Below are 17,381 nucleotides of genomic sequence, written 5' to 3' on the forward strand. Positions count from 1 at the left end.
ACCGAAAGGAGTGTGGATTTTCATCCTACTCCTAACAAGTTAGCCCGCTTCGATCTTAGACTGCATCATCACTTACCATCAGGTGAGATTATAGTCAAGGGCTAACTTGTAAAGAATAAAAAAAAAGAAAAAAAACGAATTATTCTTGGATTTAGGCTCGTTATTGTAAGGTTTGTAAAATATAAGAAATTGAAATTACATAAAAATCTAAAAAAAAACTTATTTATACTTCCATACAAACGATTCGTAATTGTAAATATAAGAGTAGTAGGGTTAGGTAGGGTAACGTAGGGTTTGTAGGGGTAGGGTGGGAGTAGGGTAGGGTAGAGGTAGGGAAGAAATGCACAGAAGTCAAAGGGAAGCTTCACCGGTTTATTCGTTATCAACCCATTTTATTATTCGGCTCACTACGGAGCTCGAGTCTCCTCTCAGAATGAGATGGGTTAGGCCAATAGTCCACCTGCATACCAGAGAATTAAGAAAATTCTCTGGTATGCAGGTTTCCTCACGTTCCTTCACCGTTTGAGACACGTGATATTTAATTTCTTAAAATGTATGCAACTGAAAAGTTGGAGGTGTTTGCCCCGGACCGGATTCGAACCCACACCCTCTGGAATCGGAGGCAGAGGTCATATTCACTGGGCTATCACGGCTCTGTGGACCGGATCCGCTAGTATCAAAATAATATCCAACCTCTATGCTATACGAGTGGGGGATTTGAGGCCTAAACACACTAAACTTTTCCGTAACTTCAATTTTAAGTTTTCGACTTCAACTTCGGTGTATAAAAACTAATTTTAAAGTAATCCTATTTTAATTTAAATAAATGAATCTGATTTTTTTTCTAATAAAATGTGGCACCCAATTACTAGTGCCTGTTATACTTAATTTTATAATTAAATAGATAAATCAAACGATTTACGATAAAATTAAAATACGCGATCACAGTAATTCTGTTAAACGCAGTTGCTTGAAATTAGGGTTACCATCTCCAAAATCTCGCAACCAGGACAAGACAATAAGTGTAAGGATTTTGAAGCCCGTACAAAAGGTTTTAAGGTTACTTCTAAATATATACGAGTATAACTCAAAGGTGACGGACTGACATAGTACACAACGCACAGCCCAAACCACAGAACGGATCGGACGGAAATTTAGCATGCAGGTAGATGTTATGAAGTAGGCATCTGCTACGAAAGGATTTTGATCAATTCTACCCCCAAGAGGATAAAATAGGGCATAAAAGTTTGTATGAAACTTGGTCAATTTGTAACCGAACAGGCCGAGACTTTTCGTCCATAAAGCTACTATGACGTAGGCATCCCTTAATAAATAATTTTGATAAATTCTACCCCTAAAGAGATAAAATAAGGTATGAAAGTTTGTATGGCAAGTCCTTAATTTTTTGAGTTACAGTTTTAAAAATTTGTTGATAAATCATAAAAAAATATACGAAATATAATGTGATTCAAGAATTTTTAAAATTCAACCCCTAAAGTGATGTAATAGGGGTTGAAAGTAGTAGTATTAGTATGTAGGCATTTGAATCGTCATGATATTTTTATATTATAAGTGAAAAGTCAAGTCGCATACTTAAACTTAAGAAAACATATTAAAGAAATAGTTTAATTATAATTTTATTTGTTTTCTAAACTAAAGGAAGATGGCCTACGACATTCCCTTGAAACATTTGTGAGTCAGTGTTACATAAGTTACATAATTGTAACTATATATTTACAATTTTATTTTATTTTTTTTAACCGCAACCCCTCGATACGAATACGAGGTCTGGAAATTTTAATAAATAAATAAATTTAAATTGTTTATTCGTAATTTTTAAAATAATAGCTTGTCACAAAATGCATATGAGCACACCTTCGAACCTTCGTTTTGACAGTTTCGTAACCAACCAATCACAAGAAAGTTATCGGTGACAAACAGAGTTTTTACTCGCTTAAATAAGATATATGGTACATATTTCGAAAAATCATTTTTTTAAAGTATCCATCTGTCTGTTTTTCCGGGTTCCAAGTTCGCGGGTGAAACCGCGAAGCGTCCATTAGTCCGTACTACAAACAAAACTTGCAGAATGCTTCCCGGACTCTCGCTAAACTAGGACAAATCCGGGGAAACCCGAACGGATGGCCACCCTACTTGCATTTGCTACTAGCTCACTGCACACAGACCTTCGCCTACAAAATTATAATAAGAAATCTGCAATCGCAAAATTTGTTCTCGCTTGAATGATCGCCGTAATAATGTAATTAATTTATTATTATTATCCTATGGTTTATAACACACAAGCGGATGCCCATGTTCATCCGCTCTTATACTTCTTTAATCCGGCCCTGTCGCAAATTCCGTTCTTAGCGGACGTCTGGGGGCCTGCAACGCAAATCACACGAAATATGCAATGTTCACTTTACTAGTACTAGTAGTACGTTGCGGTTCACAAATCGCCAGTTCACAATCTTGCGAGATAGATTATAATATAACCGTCACCGTTGTAAATACCGTTAGATTATAATCTATCTCGCGAGATTGTGAACTGTCGATAGATTGTGAACCGCAACGTACTGCTTACAAATTAACGTTTTATTCGATATTTGTACGTTCACAAATAAAAAAATACTTAACCTAACCTAACCATTGTTTTCTGAGCCTCTCAAGTTCCGGTTCTTAGGAGTATGTGTGGAGTTCACAATCTATCGACAGCTCACAATCTCGCTAGATAGATTATAATCTAACGGTGTTTACAATTTTACGGTGACATATATATTCAAATTTAAAAATAACGGAATAAATTAGGTGCAAATTAATTAAAATACTATTTAAATTAATGTAAAAACATAATTATGTAAATCATGAAAATCCAACATAAAAATTTATTCTTGAAGTGCTAATTTATGTTAACTTTATAGTATTGTTAATTACCTACATAGCAAAAAGGTCAAAAGCTTTCTTTTATTGAGACGTATCCTTTCAGTGGCGTAGTGTGCCTTGTAAGGCCCTGTATCAAAATTAGTTGGGGGGGGCCCAATATGAAGGGTAAACATTTTTTTTAAATAAAGATGTTTTAAGAATCATCACCTAGCGCCCTCTAGTACCTACCTAAGCGTGCTGAGCACTGTTAAAATGGAAAATGTACATACAAACAGGACTTTAAGTCACCACAGCTATCTATGTAATAAACTAATTCCTTTGTATTTAATTTCAAAAATTTGTCAAGAATCAACTAGGTGGGTACACTAAATAACTAAATAAAAAAAAACAAAAATAACTGAACACAACTTTTAAAAAAAGTTTAATTCGAAAACAAAATAGTGGCGCTTGGGCGCCCCTGAGATCGCGGCGCCCGGGTGTGATGCACCCTTGCACTATAGGTAAAGACGCCTCAATTCCGTATCAATGATATGGGGCCCCTGTAATCGTTGGGCCCCATATCATTGATACGGCTGATACAGCGGGAGCTACGCCACTGTATCCTTTTGAGAAAAGTTTGTGTTTGTTTATGGACGATTGGTTGATTTTTTTTATTCAATGGCTAATTATGTGATTACGATCTCACCTAATGATAAGTGACGGTAAAAATGATAGAAAATATTTCTTTTTTTTACACCAGGCTGATCTACATTGTAATATATTATTCTGTGATATTTAATAACATAAATAAAGAGGAAATTGTAATTTATAAAATTATTTTCTGTACATAAAAGTTAGTTATAATTTTTCGCAATTTAGAATGATTCTTAGAGGTTAACTATAGACTTAAATAGTGTGAGTTTACACTCAAAACGCATATTTTCAAAGGAAATGTCAATCATAAATAATAATAAGTAATAATTAACAGTAATTTGTTTGTATTCTAAAACAGTATATACTAATGATAACTATTTGCTTTTCGATATTTTGTTAACATTATGGTAAATACAAGCCCTTAGGTTATACAACGTACAATTTATTATAATGAGTTAGATATTAAGTTTGATTGCATTGTTTCCCAAAGTGGTTCAGGTGACCCCGAGCCTTCTGTACCTCCGGGGGTCTACAGAAGGCTCGGGGGGGGGGGGGGGGAGTCTATGTTGACGTGACATAAAAGTGGGGGTTCATTTAATCAAAAAAAAATATATAAAAAACCTACTAAAACCCGCGGTCGGGCTGCTTTCTCGCGCAAAGAATCTCAATCGCAATTCAACGCGGGAATGCTGCCTGCGTGATGAGCACCCTACCAAGGGCGGCAAATTTTGATAAGTATTTTTAAGTATTAGTTTTAATTTATTTAAATTTTACAGTTTTAGTCAATTTATGCTTATTTTATAAATTTATTTATGCTTTTAATAGTTATATTTTATTGTACGAGTAGGTCAGAATTGACAATAAAATCTTGCTAAAGAGATTTTTGAGATTTGCCGCTCGTTTATTAGGCCCCCAACTAACTTTGATACAGGGCCCCTCCAAAACAAGCTACGCCACTGGGTTTAGTTACTCTTTCCATATACGTACTGCAAAGATTTGGAATGCTCTTCTAGCTAATGTTTTCCCTACCACCAACAATATGGGTATTTAATTCAAGATTGAATGGGCTTCTTCTAGGGAAGCGCGTGCCACCATAGGCTGCATCATCGCTTGCCATCTGCTTACGAGTATCTACACCAATATTATGAAGAGGGAAGAGGTAGGGTTGGGTAGAGATCGGGTTGGATAGCGGTAGGATAGGGTAATGGTAGTGTAGGTGTAGGGTAGAGTTAAGATGGGAGTAGAATAGGATAGGGGTAGAGAATAAGTCAAGGCAAAGCTTGACCGGACCGCTAGTAATAAATACAAATAAAATGTATATATGTACTCGTACTTGTATTATACGTACGTTTTTTTTTATTCTTTACAAGTTAGCCCTTGAATACAATCTCACCTGATGGTAAGTGATTATGTAATCTAAGATGAAAGCGGGATAACTTGTTAGGAGGAGGATGAATATCCACCCCCTTTACGGTTTCTACAATTATGTGCATTTTAAGAAATTAAAGATGAAGGAATCGTCTATCAATAAAGGAAAAACATTGTGAGATAACCTGTTTAACTGAGAATTTTCATAGCAAGCCTAACCCCTCTCATTCGAAGAAGAGACTTGTGCTCAACAGTGAACCGATTAAGGGTTGATAAATGGTTGATAATGATGATAACTATAATGGTATTTACTTTCCTGTACTAAACGGCACAGTTTATACAAAAATGATTAACATTAACATCTGTGAGGAAAATAAACGTTATTCTTTTTTTATTATTAACAGTTTAAATAGAAATTTAAATGGAAAACAGCTTGACAAGTTATTGAGGAAAAATTAAATCGGAACACTTATAATTTGTTGTCCTAAGAGATCGCGTGCAGTGGTTGGAATGGATAAAGTTCTTTATTATTGAAGGCTCGAGTAAATTATAATTATTATAGTACAATTATGATGGTGTTTAATCAAATATCGTCCACTCTGTGTCGAGTTTTTCTTATTTATTGATTAACTATAGCTTGGCAACTTCGTTCGTAACACGCGCGGGCCGGGGCCGTATCGCGATGAAAGAATGTTTTCAATTAACCCTCGAATGGCAGCGAATAACCTTGAGTGAAGTTCCGGACTTGTAATCGAAGGATGTAGGGTTAAAGACTTTTAAAACTAATTATCACTCCCCTTCTCCACTCAAGTCATTCCCCCCGTTTATACCAAAGCTAGATCTCTTCACACACACCCGTCGGGGTGTCGTGGAAACAACTCAGAGGATTAACCTCTCTGACGTAGTGTCTGTCGTACCGTAAAAACGGTCGGGGTCTTTGTGTTGGCATATAACCGAAGAATCTGGTCCTATAGGCCAGTTGGGCGAGGAGATTGGATGCAGTTTGCCCCTGCTGGGTTAAACCCGCTGATGGGAGGCTCACTGCTGAGCTCGAGACTCCTCTCAGAATGAGAGGGATTAGGCCAATATTCCACCACGCTGGCCCAATGCGGATTGGCAGACTTCACACACGCAGAGAGTTAATAAAATTATCTGAAGTGCAGGTTTCCTCACGATGTTTTCCTTCACCGTCTGAGACACGTGATATTTAATTTCTTAAAATGCACACAACTGAAAAGTTGGAGGTGCATGCCCCGGACCGGATTCGAACCTACGCCCTCCGGAATCGGAGGCAGAGGTCATATCCACGTGGCTATCACTGACTGAGTATTATCTTTACTTATATATTCATAATAAATGAATAAGTTCTGAATTATAATCATTTTTTACAGAGCCCCAAAAAAAAAAATTATAATAATAATAAGTTGAAGCTGATAGTAATATGACGTGGCGGCATAAAATATGCAATATTTATTGAAAGGGCCGGATTTTAATAATACAGTTGTTCTAGTACGCACTGTCAACATTGTATTATGTAAATGAACAGTAAGTTGTTATCAATTGTAAATTATAATACTGTATGACTTTTTCAAAAGAGCAACTGTTGAGTTTCTTGCCGGTATCTTCTCAGCAGAACCTGCCTTCCGAACCGGTGGTAGAATCTTTACAAATAGTCAACTGACGTGTCAAAAGTGCTTGTAAACTGAGCCTACTTGAAATAAATGATTTTTGATTTTGATTTTTGAGTTTTTTATTTTATAAGGTAATAGCTAACGCCGCACGGTTTCACCCGCGTGGTTCCCGTTCCCGTAAGAGTATGGGGATATTATATAGCCTATAGCCTTCCTTGATAAATGGGCTATCTAATACTGATAGATTTTTACAAATCGGTCCAGTAGTTCTTGAGATTAGCGCGTTCAAACAAACAAACTCTTCAGCTTTATATATTATATTATGCAACATTAATTCATTAGAGGGTCGGATTTTAATAATACAGTTGTTCTAGTACGCACTGTCAACATTGTATTATGTAAATGAATAGTAGGTTTTTATTTTATAAGGTAATATTACTTCCATACCAATCACTTCATCGTTAGATACTATAAAAACAAAGGTCTATTGGCTGTCTGAACGAGATAAAGTCATAAAATATTTTCAACAAATACTTCATAATCGCAAAAATAAACTAAAAAGCGAAAAGTAACATCGCAGAGAATTAAGAAAATTCTCCGGTATGCAGGTTTCCTTAACTTCAATGTTTTTCCTTCACCGTTTGAGACACGTGATATTTAATTTCTTAAAATGCACACAATTGAAAAGTTGGAGCCCCGAACCGGATTCGAACCCACACCCTCCGGAATCGGCAGAGGTCATATCCACAGGGCTATCACGGCTATCTAATTAAGGTAGTATGATTCTCCTAACTTTGCCAACTCTGTCAGAACTACTAGATAGTATGTGTGCGTCTGGCGGATTCTTGATGTTGCCTTCTGCACTGGTCTCTTTTCCCCGACTAGAGTTAGACAGAGATAGACAACAAGATGGCGGAACTTAATTAGTTCCGATTTTGACCAAGCGCTTCAACTTAAAATAAAAAAAAGCCTTTTATTTTTTGTTTTACAAGATGTGTGCAACTAATAATACAATTTAAACTAATTATACTTTTACACTAAATAAATTGTAAGACACGAACCCCTCAAGTGAGGGTGAAGGCCTCCTCGAGTGTGGACCATCTTTGCCGATCTTTGGCTAGTTTAACCCACCTATTGCCAGCGATTTTTGCGATGTCATCGGACCACATACCAAGTGGACTACGATGTTACCCATCCTTGCTACATGCTAACTTGTCCTGCATTAAATCTAAATCTATAATATTATAAAGCTGAAGAGTGTTTGTTTAAACGCGCTAATCTCAGGAACTACTGGTCCGATTTGAAAAATTATTTCAGTGTTAGATAGCCCATTTATCGAGAAAGGCTATAGACTATATTTTATCCCCTTATTCCTACGGGAATGGGAACCACGCGGATAAAACCGCGCAGCGTCAGCTAGTACATTATATACTCCGTTAACCGCGCAAAGCCGGAGCGGATAGCTAGTTGAAGACTAGGACAAGTGTTTATGTTAAGATGGGAATAATTGCTGATGCAATAAACTGGTGGCAGCCCATCAGTTAAACATGTTTTCAATATGAATAAATAACTATAACCATATGCGTCTATTATAATTGACCGGTAACTATATTTTTTATGTTTTTTCTAATAAGTAACTACTTAATTGTTGTTTACCTGGTACGGAAGTTTACATTGGAAAACAATTCTATAATATACTAGCGGACTCGCTCAAGCGTCGCTTTGACTTATTATTATTTGCACTTCTTCCCTATCCCTACCTTACACTACCATACTCCTACCCCTACCCCTACCCTACCCTACCCCTACCCTACCTCTACTCTACCCCTACCCTACCCTACCCTACAACTACCCTACCACTACCCTACCCCTACCCTATCCCTATACCATAAACCTACCCTACCACTACCCTACCCTACCCCTACCCTACCCCTACCCTACCCCTACCCTACCCCTACCCTACCCCGACCCTACCCCTACCCTACCCCTACCCTACCCCTACCCTACCCCTACCCTACCTCTACTCTACCCCTACCCTACCCTACCCTACAACTACCCTACCACTACCCTACCCCTACCCTATCCCTATACCATAAACCTACCCTACCACTACCCTACCCTACCCCTACCCTACCCCTACCCTACCCCTACCCTACCCCTACCCTACCCCTACCCTACCCCTACCCTACCCCTACCCTACCCCTACCCTACCCCTACCCTACCCCTACCCTACCCCTACCCTACCGCTACCCTACCCCTACCCTATCCCTATACCATACCCCTACCCTACCACTACCCTATCCTAGGATTTAGGGGTTTGAAAAATAGATGTTGGCCGATTCTCAGACCTACTGAATATGCACAAAAAATTTCATCAAAATCGGTCGAGCCGTTTCGGAGGAGTTCAAGTTCGAACACCGCGACACGAGAATTTTATATATTAGATTGATCGAGAAAATATCTTGTAATGGGTGGTATTATAAATAAAGTTATAGAAACAAAATATACAATCATGACCACTTTGATACTTCATCTGTAGTAATATTATAAAAAATCTTTTTTACAAAAATATTAAACTAACTAGCGGACGCCCGCGTCTTCGTCCGCGTGGAATTTAGTTTTTCACAAATCCCTCGGGTTCCAAAAAGTAGTCTATGTGTTAATCCAGGCTATAATATATCTTTATACCAAGCTAATTCGGTTCAGAAGTTGAGGCGTGAAAGTGTAACAAACATTCATATCATCAAAATCATCAGTTTTCGCAAATCTCGGGAAACCATGGATTTATTCGGGATAAAAAGTAGCCTATGTGTTAAGAGTAAAATCTATTTCCATTCCAAATTTCAGCTAAATCGCTTTAGTAGTAGCGGCGTTATAGAGTAACAAACATCCAAACATTCATACAAACTTTCGCGTTTATAGTAGGATAGGATAAAATTCATAACATGTCTATTAGTTAACAGCTCATACAATGTAAGATTGAATCAATCGATCAATTGACAGTAATTGCTATCCGATGCAAAGTACGGTGTTACGAGTAACTTGGCTCAGTGAACTAGTTCACGTCATATATGGAAGCTAGGGGCTTTATTACACTTAGGGCTCCCACACACGGGCCACAACCACAAAACGCCACTACCGGCACACAGTTGCCACAGGTGGCCGCCACACGCTACAATCGTCGCTGCTCGCTTCTTGTGGCCCGCATCTGCCACTCGCCACTCGCGCGATTCCGCATCCCTCTCTCCCTTGTACGGCCTCCGTGGCGCAGTGGTGTGCGCGGTGGATTTACAAGATGTAGGTCCTGGGTTCGATCCCCAGCTGGGCCGATTGAGGTTTTCTTAATTGGTTTAGGTCTGGCTGGTGGGAGGCTTCAGCCGTGGCTAGTTATCACCCTACCGACAAAGACCGTAGACCGCTTTAATCCAGCCCTTACAGTAGTATCGCTGTAAAAACGGAGTAACTTCTCCCGTTTTCCCAACATTTCCCTTCACTGCTCTGCTCCTATTGATTGTAGCGCGATGAAAAGTATACTACAACCTGGGTTATGAAAAATAATTGCACCAAGTTTCGTTAAAATCCGTCGAGTAGTTTTTGTTTCTATACCGAACATACAGACAGACAAACAAAAATTTTACTGACTGCATTTTTGGCATCAGTATCGATCACTAATCACCCGCTGATAGTTATTTTGGAAATATATTTCATGTATAGAATTGACCTCTCTACAGATTAATTATACGTACCTACCCATAGATGATATATTTTGACAATGACATTTCATCCATTTTCAACCTATTATTGTAGAAGATCCGAATTAGAACGACCTTCATCTATTTAATGATTGAAAAGTGTTTTGTATAGAGCCGTGATAGCCCAGTGGATATGACCTCTGCCTCCGATTCCGGAGCGTGTGGGTTCGAATCCGGTCCGGGGTATGCACCTCAAACTTTTCAGTTGTGTGCATTTTAAGAAATTAAATATCACGTGTCTCAAACGGTGAAGGAAAACATCGTGAGGAAACCTGCATAGCGGAGAATTTTCTTAATTCTCTGCGTGTGTGAAGTCTGCCAATCCGCACTGGGCCAGCGGACTATTGGCCTAACCCCTCTCATTTTGAGAGGAGACTCGAGCTCAGCAGTGAGCCGAATATGGGTTGATAATGATGAGGTTGCCTCAAAATCTAACTTTTATTAATGATAGTTAATAATGGTTAATTGGTTAATGTATTAATGAATAATGATAAATAATGTCAGCCCAACTTAACGTTTGAACATCTTTGATAGTAAACACTTATCACTTAGCAGTTATAATTGGACTGTATTGAAGTAATTACGCTAGTATATATACAGTATGAAATATATGTAATAAATTACGTTGATTAAAGCAAATAATACCTTCCGCCACAAATTATATAAGTAAAGCAATAACTATTAGTCGATATCTCACGAGTTAGCAATTTGTAGGAAGACATCGTTTATGGGTACCTAACGCAAATTCCGTAAACAGTTTTCTGTATACAAGAATTATCATTGACAACCAATGTTCGGCTCACTGTTGAACACGAGTCTCCTCCCAGAAAGAGAGAGTTTAGGCTTATTATATCTACTGTGGTTTAGGCTAATAGTTCACCACGCTGGTCCAATGCGGATTGGCAGACTTCACACGAGTTGAGATTTAAGAAAATTCTCAGGTATTCAGGTTTCCTCACGATGTTTTTCCTTCACCTTTAGAGAGACATGATATTTAGGTAATTTCTTAAAACGCACTGAAAAGTTACAGGTGCAGGATTCGAACCTACGCCCTCCGGATCGAAGGCAAGGGTTATATCCACAGTGGTATCACGGCTTTCAAGAATAGACTCTGGTAACTACAAGCGAGTTCTATTCGATTTTATTTCGTAACTAGCGGACGCCGCGACTTCGTCCGCCTTTAGATCTCTTTAATCCAGCCCTTACAGTAGTATTGCTGTAAAAATGGAGTAACTTCTCCCGTTTTCCCAACATTTCCCTTCACTCCTCTGCTCCTATTGATCGTAGCGTGATGAAAAGTATACTATAACCGGCCCAGGAGTATGAAGAATAATTTTACCAAGTTTCGTTAAAATCCGTCGAGTAGTTTTTGTTTCTATACCGAACATACAGACAGACGAAAATTTTACTGATTGTATTTTTGGCATCAGTATCGATCACTAATCACCCCGTGATAGTTATTTTGGAAATATATTTCATGTACAGAATGCGGATGATGACTAGGTTGGAATATATTGATTTTTATGCTACATTCGGGTAAATAAGGTCAATGTTAACTAATTTATACATAGAAAGCAAAGATTGTCTGGATATTTGCAAAATAAATGAGATTATAAAATTTCAAAATCTATTAAAAATCTTTTATCGTAATTAGATGAAAATTCATACAATTTTAGCTTCCTTACATTAAATGTGACATTTTTTAATAACGAACTATAAACATAAACGCACAAATAACAAAGATATTAGTAATTTTGTTTGAACGCACATTCAAATCTAACGATCACTACATTACCTACGACGTAATTAGTTCGTGCCATTTTGTATGGGGCGTTTTTCAGGGATCCGCGGCAGCGCCGCAAATCTAACCCTTTAAATCCCTGTAGCTCCGAAAGTAATGATCGCAGATTCCCTGTTACTTTTACAAAATTGCTTTACTATTAGCATACTCTTAATTTATATACAATTTAAAAAACTGTCATCATCCCTATTGACCTCTCTACAGATTTATTATAAGTATAGGTAGATTTAGATTTAGATAGACGATAGATGAGTATATAAAGCATGTAGGAATGTTTATTTGTAAGTTGTATGCAGGCCAGGTCCGTTCTTCATTGACGGCCAATCTAGCCAATTGCTTAATAGCCATTCACCGTTGGAGCTACCAAGGCGGTCTATTAGTGCCTACATTGTATCCACACAATCCTCGACCTCTATGTGCGTACTTTCAGCAAACTAGACTGTTCTAGACTATATCCCAGGGTCGCCCGACTATATTTAATAAAAAAAATATCTAGACAAAATATTTAATACTAGCGGACGCCCGTGACTTCGTCCACGTGGAATTCAGTTTTTCACAAATCCCGCGGGAACCATAGATTTTTCCGGGATAAAAAGTAGCCTATGTGTTAATCTAGAGTAAAATCATTTCCATTCTAAATTTCAGCCAAATCGCTTCAGTAGCCGCAGCGTAAAAGAGGAACAAACATACATACACACTTACACACAAACTTTCGCCTTTATAATATTAGTATGAAGTGTAATTATAAGATCCAAAGTTTGAGTCCTGTTAACTAATTAACTAACTTTGACATATGTTGCATATCCGAAATTAGAATCTCAATTTCGGATATGCAACATATGTCAAAGGTAACAATTTTTTTTAATTTTTACAAGTTAGCCCTTGACTACAATCTCACCTGATGGTAAGTGATGATGCAATCTAAGATGGAAGCAGGCTAACTTGTTAGGATGATGAAAATCCAAACCCCTTTCGGTTTCTACACGACATCGTACCGGAACGCTAAATCGCTTGGCGGTACGTCTTTATCGGTAGGGTGCAAGCAAGTGAGATTGTAAACAATCAAGCAATCAAATCTTTACTCTTTATAATCTATGCTAATATTATAAAGCTGAAGAGTTTGTTTGTTTGATTGAACGCGCTAATCTCAGGAACTACTGGTCCGATTTGAAAAATTCTTTCAGTGTTACATAGCCCATTTATCGAGAAAGGCTATATATTATTACTGTATTCCTACGGGAACGGGAACCGCGCGGGTAAAACCGCGCGGCGTCTACTAGTATTAGTATATAGACAGCAGACGCCTGCAATGTTGTGAGATTGTAATAAAGATATTCTTTATTACACAAACATCGGATTATTATTTTTATCACTAGTGACCAAAGTATTGCTTTGTCTCACAGTTAGAGCATGGGGTCGCTACCACGAGTGTCCGTGGTGCCTGGAGCGCGCGCGGCGGTGCCGGTCGCGCCGCTCACACACCACCTCAGCAGCATGGGCAGCGTCGACGGCACCGCGCTCATATACTCAGGTTTGTGAAACAAAACAGGTGATGTTATCGCCGCGTTGCAACGAATTGCGGTACAGACGGCTTCAGTGGGCTCGTGACATTCGAGCCGTCCACATCTCTTGTTGTATAATTCTTTATGGGTTACTTGGGATAGGCGGGGAGAGTGACTTGAGTGGAAAAAGGGAGTGTTTGTTAACAGTCACTGGATCCTTTAACCCTACACACATCGTTCACAAGTGCGTGACTTCACCAAGGTCATTCTCTGCCATTCTACGGTCTTATTTTGGTTACAGTTTGATTTGTTAATTAAGTTGTCCTGACAAGTGTTGTGAATTGAAATTGAATGTGAATTGAAGTGAACCTTTGTTTGACATTAGTTTTCTTATATTTGTAATCATTTTTGAGTTCTATAATAGTAATAGTAATTTAATTAGTGATAGCCCAGTGGATATAACCTTTGCCCCCGATTTCGGAGGGCGTGGTTTCGAATCCGGTCTGGGGCATGCACCTCCAACCTTTCAGTTGTGTTCATTATCAACCCATATGAAAAATGAGAGGGGTTAGGCCATTAGTCCACCATGCTGGCCGAATGCGGATTGGCAGACTTTACACACGCAGAGAATTAAGAAAATTCTCCGGTGTGCAGGTTTCCTCACGATGTTTTTCCTTCACCGTTTGAGACACGTGATATTTAATTTCTTAAGATGCACACAACTGAAACTGGATATGTCGATGCCTAACATAATACCTCGTCTCTTTACCGCCCTGTCTATCTCCAACCCCGTTCCGTATGCGACCTCATATGTCTAAGGTTGAAAATCGCTAAGCATCACATATTAGGAATGTGTATGCTCGATGCCTCGTTAAGTATTTCTTTGTTATGGGGTGCTTGTTCCGTCAACTGGAAACTATGAAAAAAATTTAAAGCGCATACTGTTTGTATCTAGATGAAACTTGCAACGTGCGAGTGAGCTACGCTGAGCTGGAAGGGCGCACGAATGCGATGGCCAGAGCTATCGCAGCGCACGCTCGACCCACCGGCCCCAACCGAGACCAGGACTATGTGATCGCTGTATGCATGCAGCCCACACACAAGTAAGTAACGTATGCAACGAGTGAGCTACGCTGAGCTGGAAGGGCGCACGAATGCGATGGCCAGAGCTATCGCAGCGCACGCTCGACCCACCGGCCCCAACCGTGACCAGGACTACGTGATCGCAGTATGCATGCAGCCCACACACAAGTAAGTGACGTATGCAACGAGTGAGCTACGCTGAGCTGGAAGGGCGCACGAATGCGATGGCCAGAGCTATCGCAGCGCACGCTCGACCCACCGGCCCCAACCGAGACCAGGACTACGTGATCGCTGTATGCATGCAGCCCACACACAAGTAAGTGACGTATGCAACGAGTGAGCTACGCTGAGCTGGAAGGGCGCACGAATGCGATGACCATAGCTATCGCAGCGCACAAAACTATATATATATAATACCACAGATACTAACTAACGAATTCATTGGATGGGCCCTAGAAAAACCATCATGTATTTTTGTAGATAAATTCTTAGCTCGTGGACACGATGAATTGGGTCCTTCGAGCCGAGTGTCTTTGGTATTTTGCCAGTCCTGCCACCCTATACCAATAGCCAGGCATCTCCTCTTTATAAAGCATAAGAGCAGAGTGATGAGTCCACATGGCTTGTTCAGTGAGGTTTAGCTGACTTAGGGTGGACTAGTAATATTACAAAGAGATAAAGTTTGATAGGTTGTAGGTTGTATTGTCTGGATCTACTGAACCGATTTTGAAAATTCTTTTACTAATATACGAGTAAACCTACGTTACTTGTAAGTGTCTTTTGCTACCTTCGATCCCCATACTCACACGGAAACAGGAACTACGCGGGTGAAACCGCGAACAGAGGTTGACTTATCTTGCTATCCGAGGCATATTATTATCAGTAACTAAAATCAAATTGACCGTAATAGCCTGATTCCGGAGGGTGTGGGTTCGAATCCGGTCCTGGGTATGCACCTCTGACTTTTCAGTTGTGTGCATTTTAAGAAATTAAATATCACGTGTCTCAAACAGTGAAGGAAAAACATAGTGAGGAAACCTGCATACCAGAGAAATTTCTCAATTCTCTGCGTGAGTGAAGTCGAAAAATGCGCATTGGGCCAGCGTGGTGGAATATTGGCCTAACCCCTTATTCTGAGAGGAGACAGCTCAGCAGTGAGCCGAATATGGGTTGATGATGATGAAAATCAAATTCCTCTTTTCTTATTATTAAACATCGCTTGTTTCCACAGCACAGTCGTGGCGCTCCTGTCGACATGGAAGGCCGGCGCGGCCTACGTGCCGATGGAGCCAAGCTTCCCACAAGGAAGGATCACGCACATATTGAAGGACGCTGAACCTTCGCTCGTAATTTACGACGACACTGGTATGTTGAACATGGACCACAAGAAAATCAGTTGAAAAATTGCTTTTTTTTAAATAATTCAAGGACATCTTCACGACGGGCTAAGCTTTTTTTTTCTTATCGAAAATAATTTAAATCTTATCTACCACAATTTAATATACAAAAAAAAAACCCATTGAAATCGATCGAGCCGTTTCGGAGGTGAGAGAGTTTATGACTCCAAAACACGAGATTTATATACCCTTTATATACCTTTAGTATACTTTAGATTAAACTAAAAAAATATCTTTTTACGAATAGGTAGGTACTTATTTAGTTCTTTATAATTTATGAGTCTGTTTGAATATAACTAGAGAACTAATGAACCTTCCCCCCTCAGAAAAAATAAATTTGACCGTTGAAGAAAATAAGGTTTCAATTTGAATAAGTTAACACATAAAGTACCAAAAGAAATGTCTTTGTAATATTAATGTGATGGGTGTGCTTGTTTCTTGTGGCAAATGGATTCAATGTTAGGAGTAATTTGGACAATTTTAACCTTAATTCTCACTTCTTACTCGGTATCAGTTATCACGCCACCATTTCGTAAATCTTGTCGCGAACCTGCTGTCGAATGGCGAAACCCTAGGGGTTTGCGTACCCCACTTTGAGAAACCCTGGTTTAGACGACTAAACAACGCAAGGGTAACTATCTCGTCATGGTTTCAGCGAAGCCATCCATGTTCGCCGGCAGTGGAGTACCAGCGGTATCCTTCGAGGAGCTATCACTAGAAGCCAGCGCCCTGCCAGCGGACCGGCCCAACGATGACGAGGTGCTGGTCACGATGGACGCGGAGTCCATCGCTATTGTGTTGTACACTTCCGGCAGTACGGGGATACCGAAAGGTGAGTGGTCATCATTAACGGCCTTTTTATGTAGGTAGGTATACTAACAGTAGCCTGTCAATATATATATAACAATAGGTATAATCTATGTAAGACAAAATATAAATCTGTACAAACGAAAAGATTTAAACCCACGTCTTACTAGACACGGGCATAAGATAATTATTTCTGCATATCGTCTCCGAAGAGTAAAAAAATCTTTTGTAGGTTTGGATGTACTCTTCTATAACAAGATCCCCAAGACTGTGATGGTCAATGCATAGCTTTAATCAATGTATTAAAAAACTTATTTACTAACTATACCATCGTTGAGTTTCTTAATGATAAAGGTGATTGGAGGCCATTGGATCAGCTTCACACAGGAAGTAAAAAAAATTGTAATGTTGTTATCAATAAGTGTAAAATATAATACTGAATGAAAGAGCAACTGTTTAGTTTCTTGCCAGTTCTTCTCAGCAGAACTTTCCGAACCGGTGTTAGAATCTTTACAAATAGTCAA

General features: G+C 39.1%; 1 protein-coding gene across 2 annotated transcripts in view; it reads left to right on the forward strand.

Moving 5' to 3' along the window:
* Positions 1–17,381, forward strand: part of LOC112049460 (mycosubtilin synthase subunit C) — a 62,048-nt gene that overhangs the window by 33,152 nt on the left and 11,515 nt on the right. Inside the window, exons 2-5 of one of the 2 annotated variants that reach the window (XM_052888905.1) lie at positions 13,472–13,599; positions 14,526–14,673; positions 15,885–16,018; positions 16,706–16,882. In XM_052888905.1, the coding sequence (XP_052744865.1) occupies positions 13,479–13,599; positions 14,526–14,673; positions 15,885–16,018; positions 16,706–16,882 (580 nt within the window). In that variant the 5' untranslated portion in view covers positions 13,472–13,478. Of the gene's footprint in view, positions 1–13,471; positions 13,600–14,525; positions 14,674–14,844; positions 14,970–15,884; positions 16,019–16,705; positions 16,883–17,381 lie in introns of those variants that run through there. The other variant, XM_052888906.1, reaches the window with a different exon arrangement.

The sequence above is a fragment of the Bicyclus anynana genome, chromosome 24, assembly GCF_947172395.1.
Source record: "Bicyclus anynana chromosome 24, ilBicAnyn1.1, whole genome shotgun sequence".
Taxonomy (NCBI): domain Eukaryota; kingdom Metazoa; phylum Arthropoda; class Insecta; order Lepidoptera; family Nymphalidae; genus Bicyclus; species Bicyclus anynana.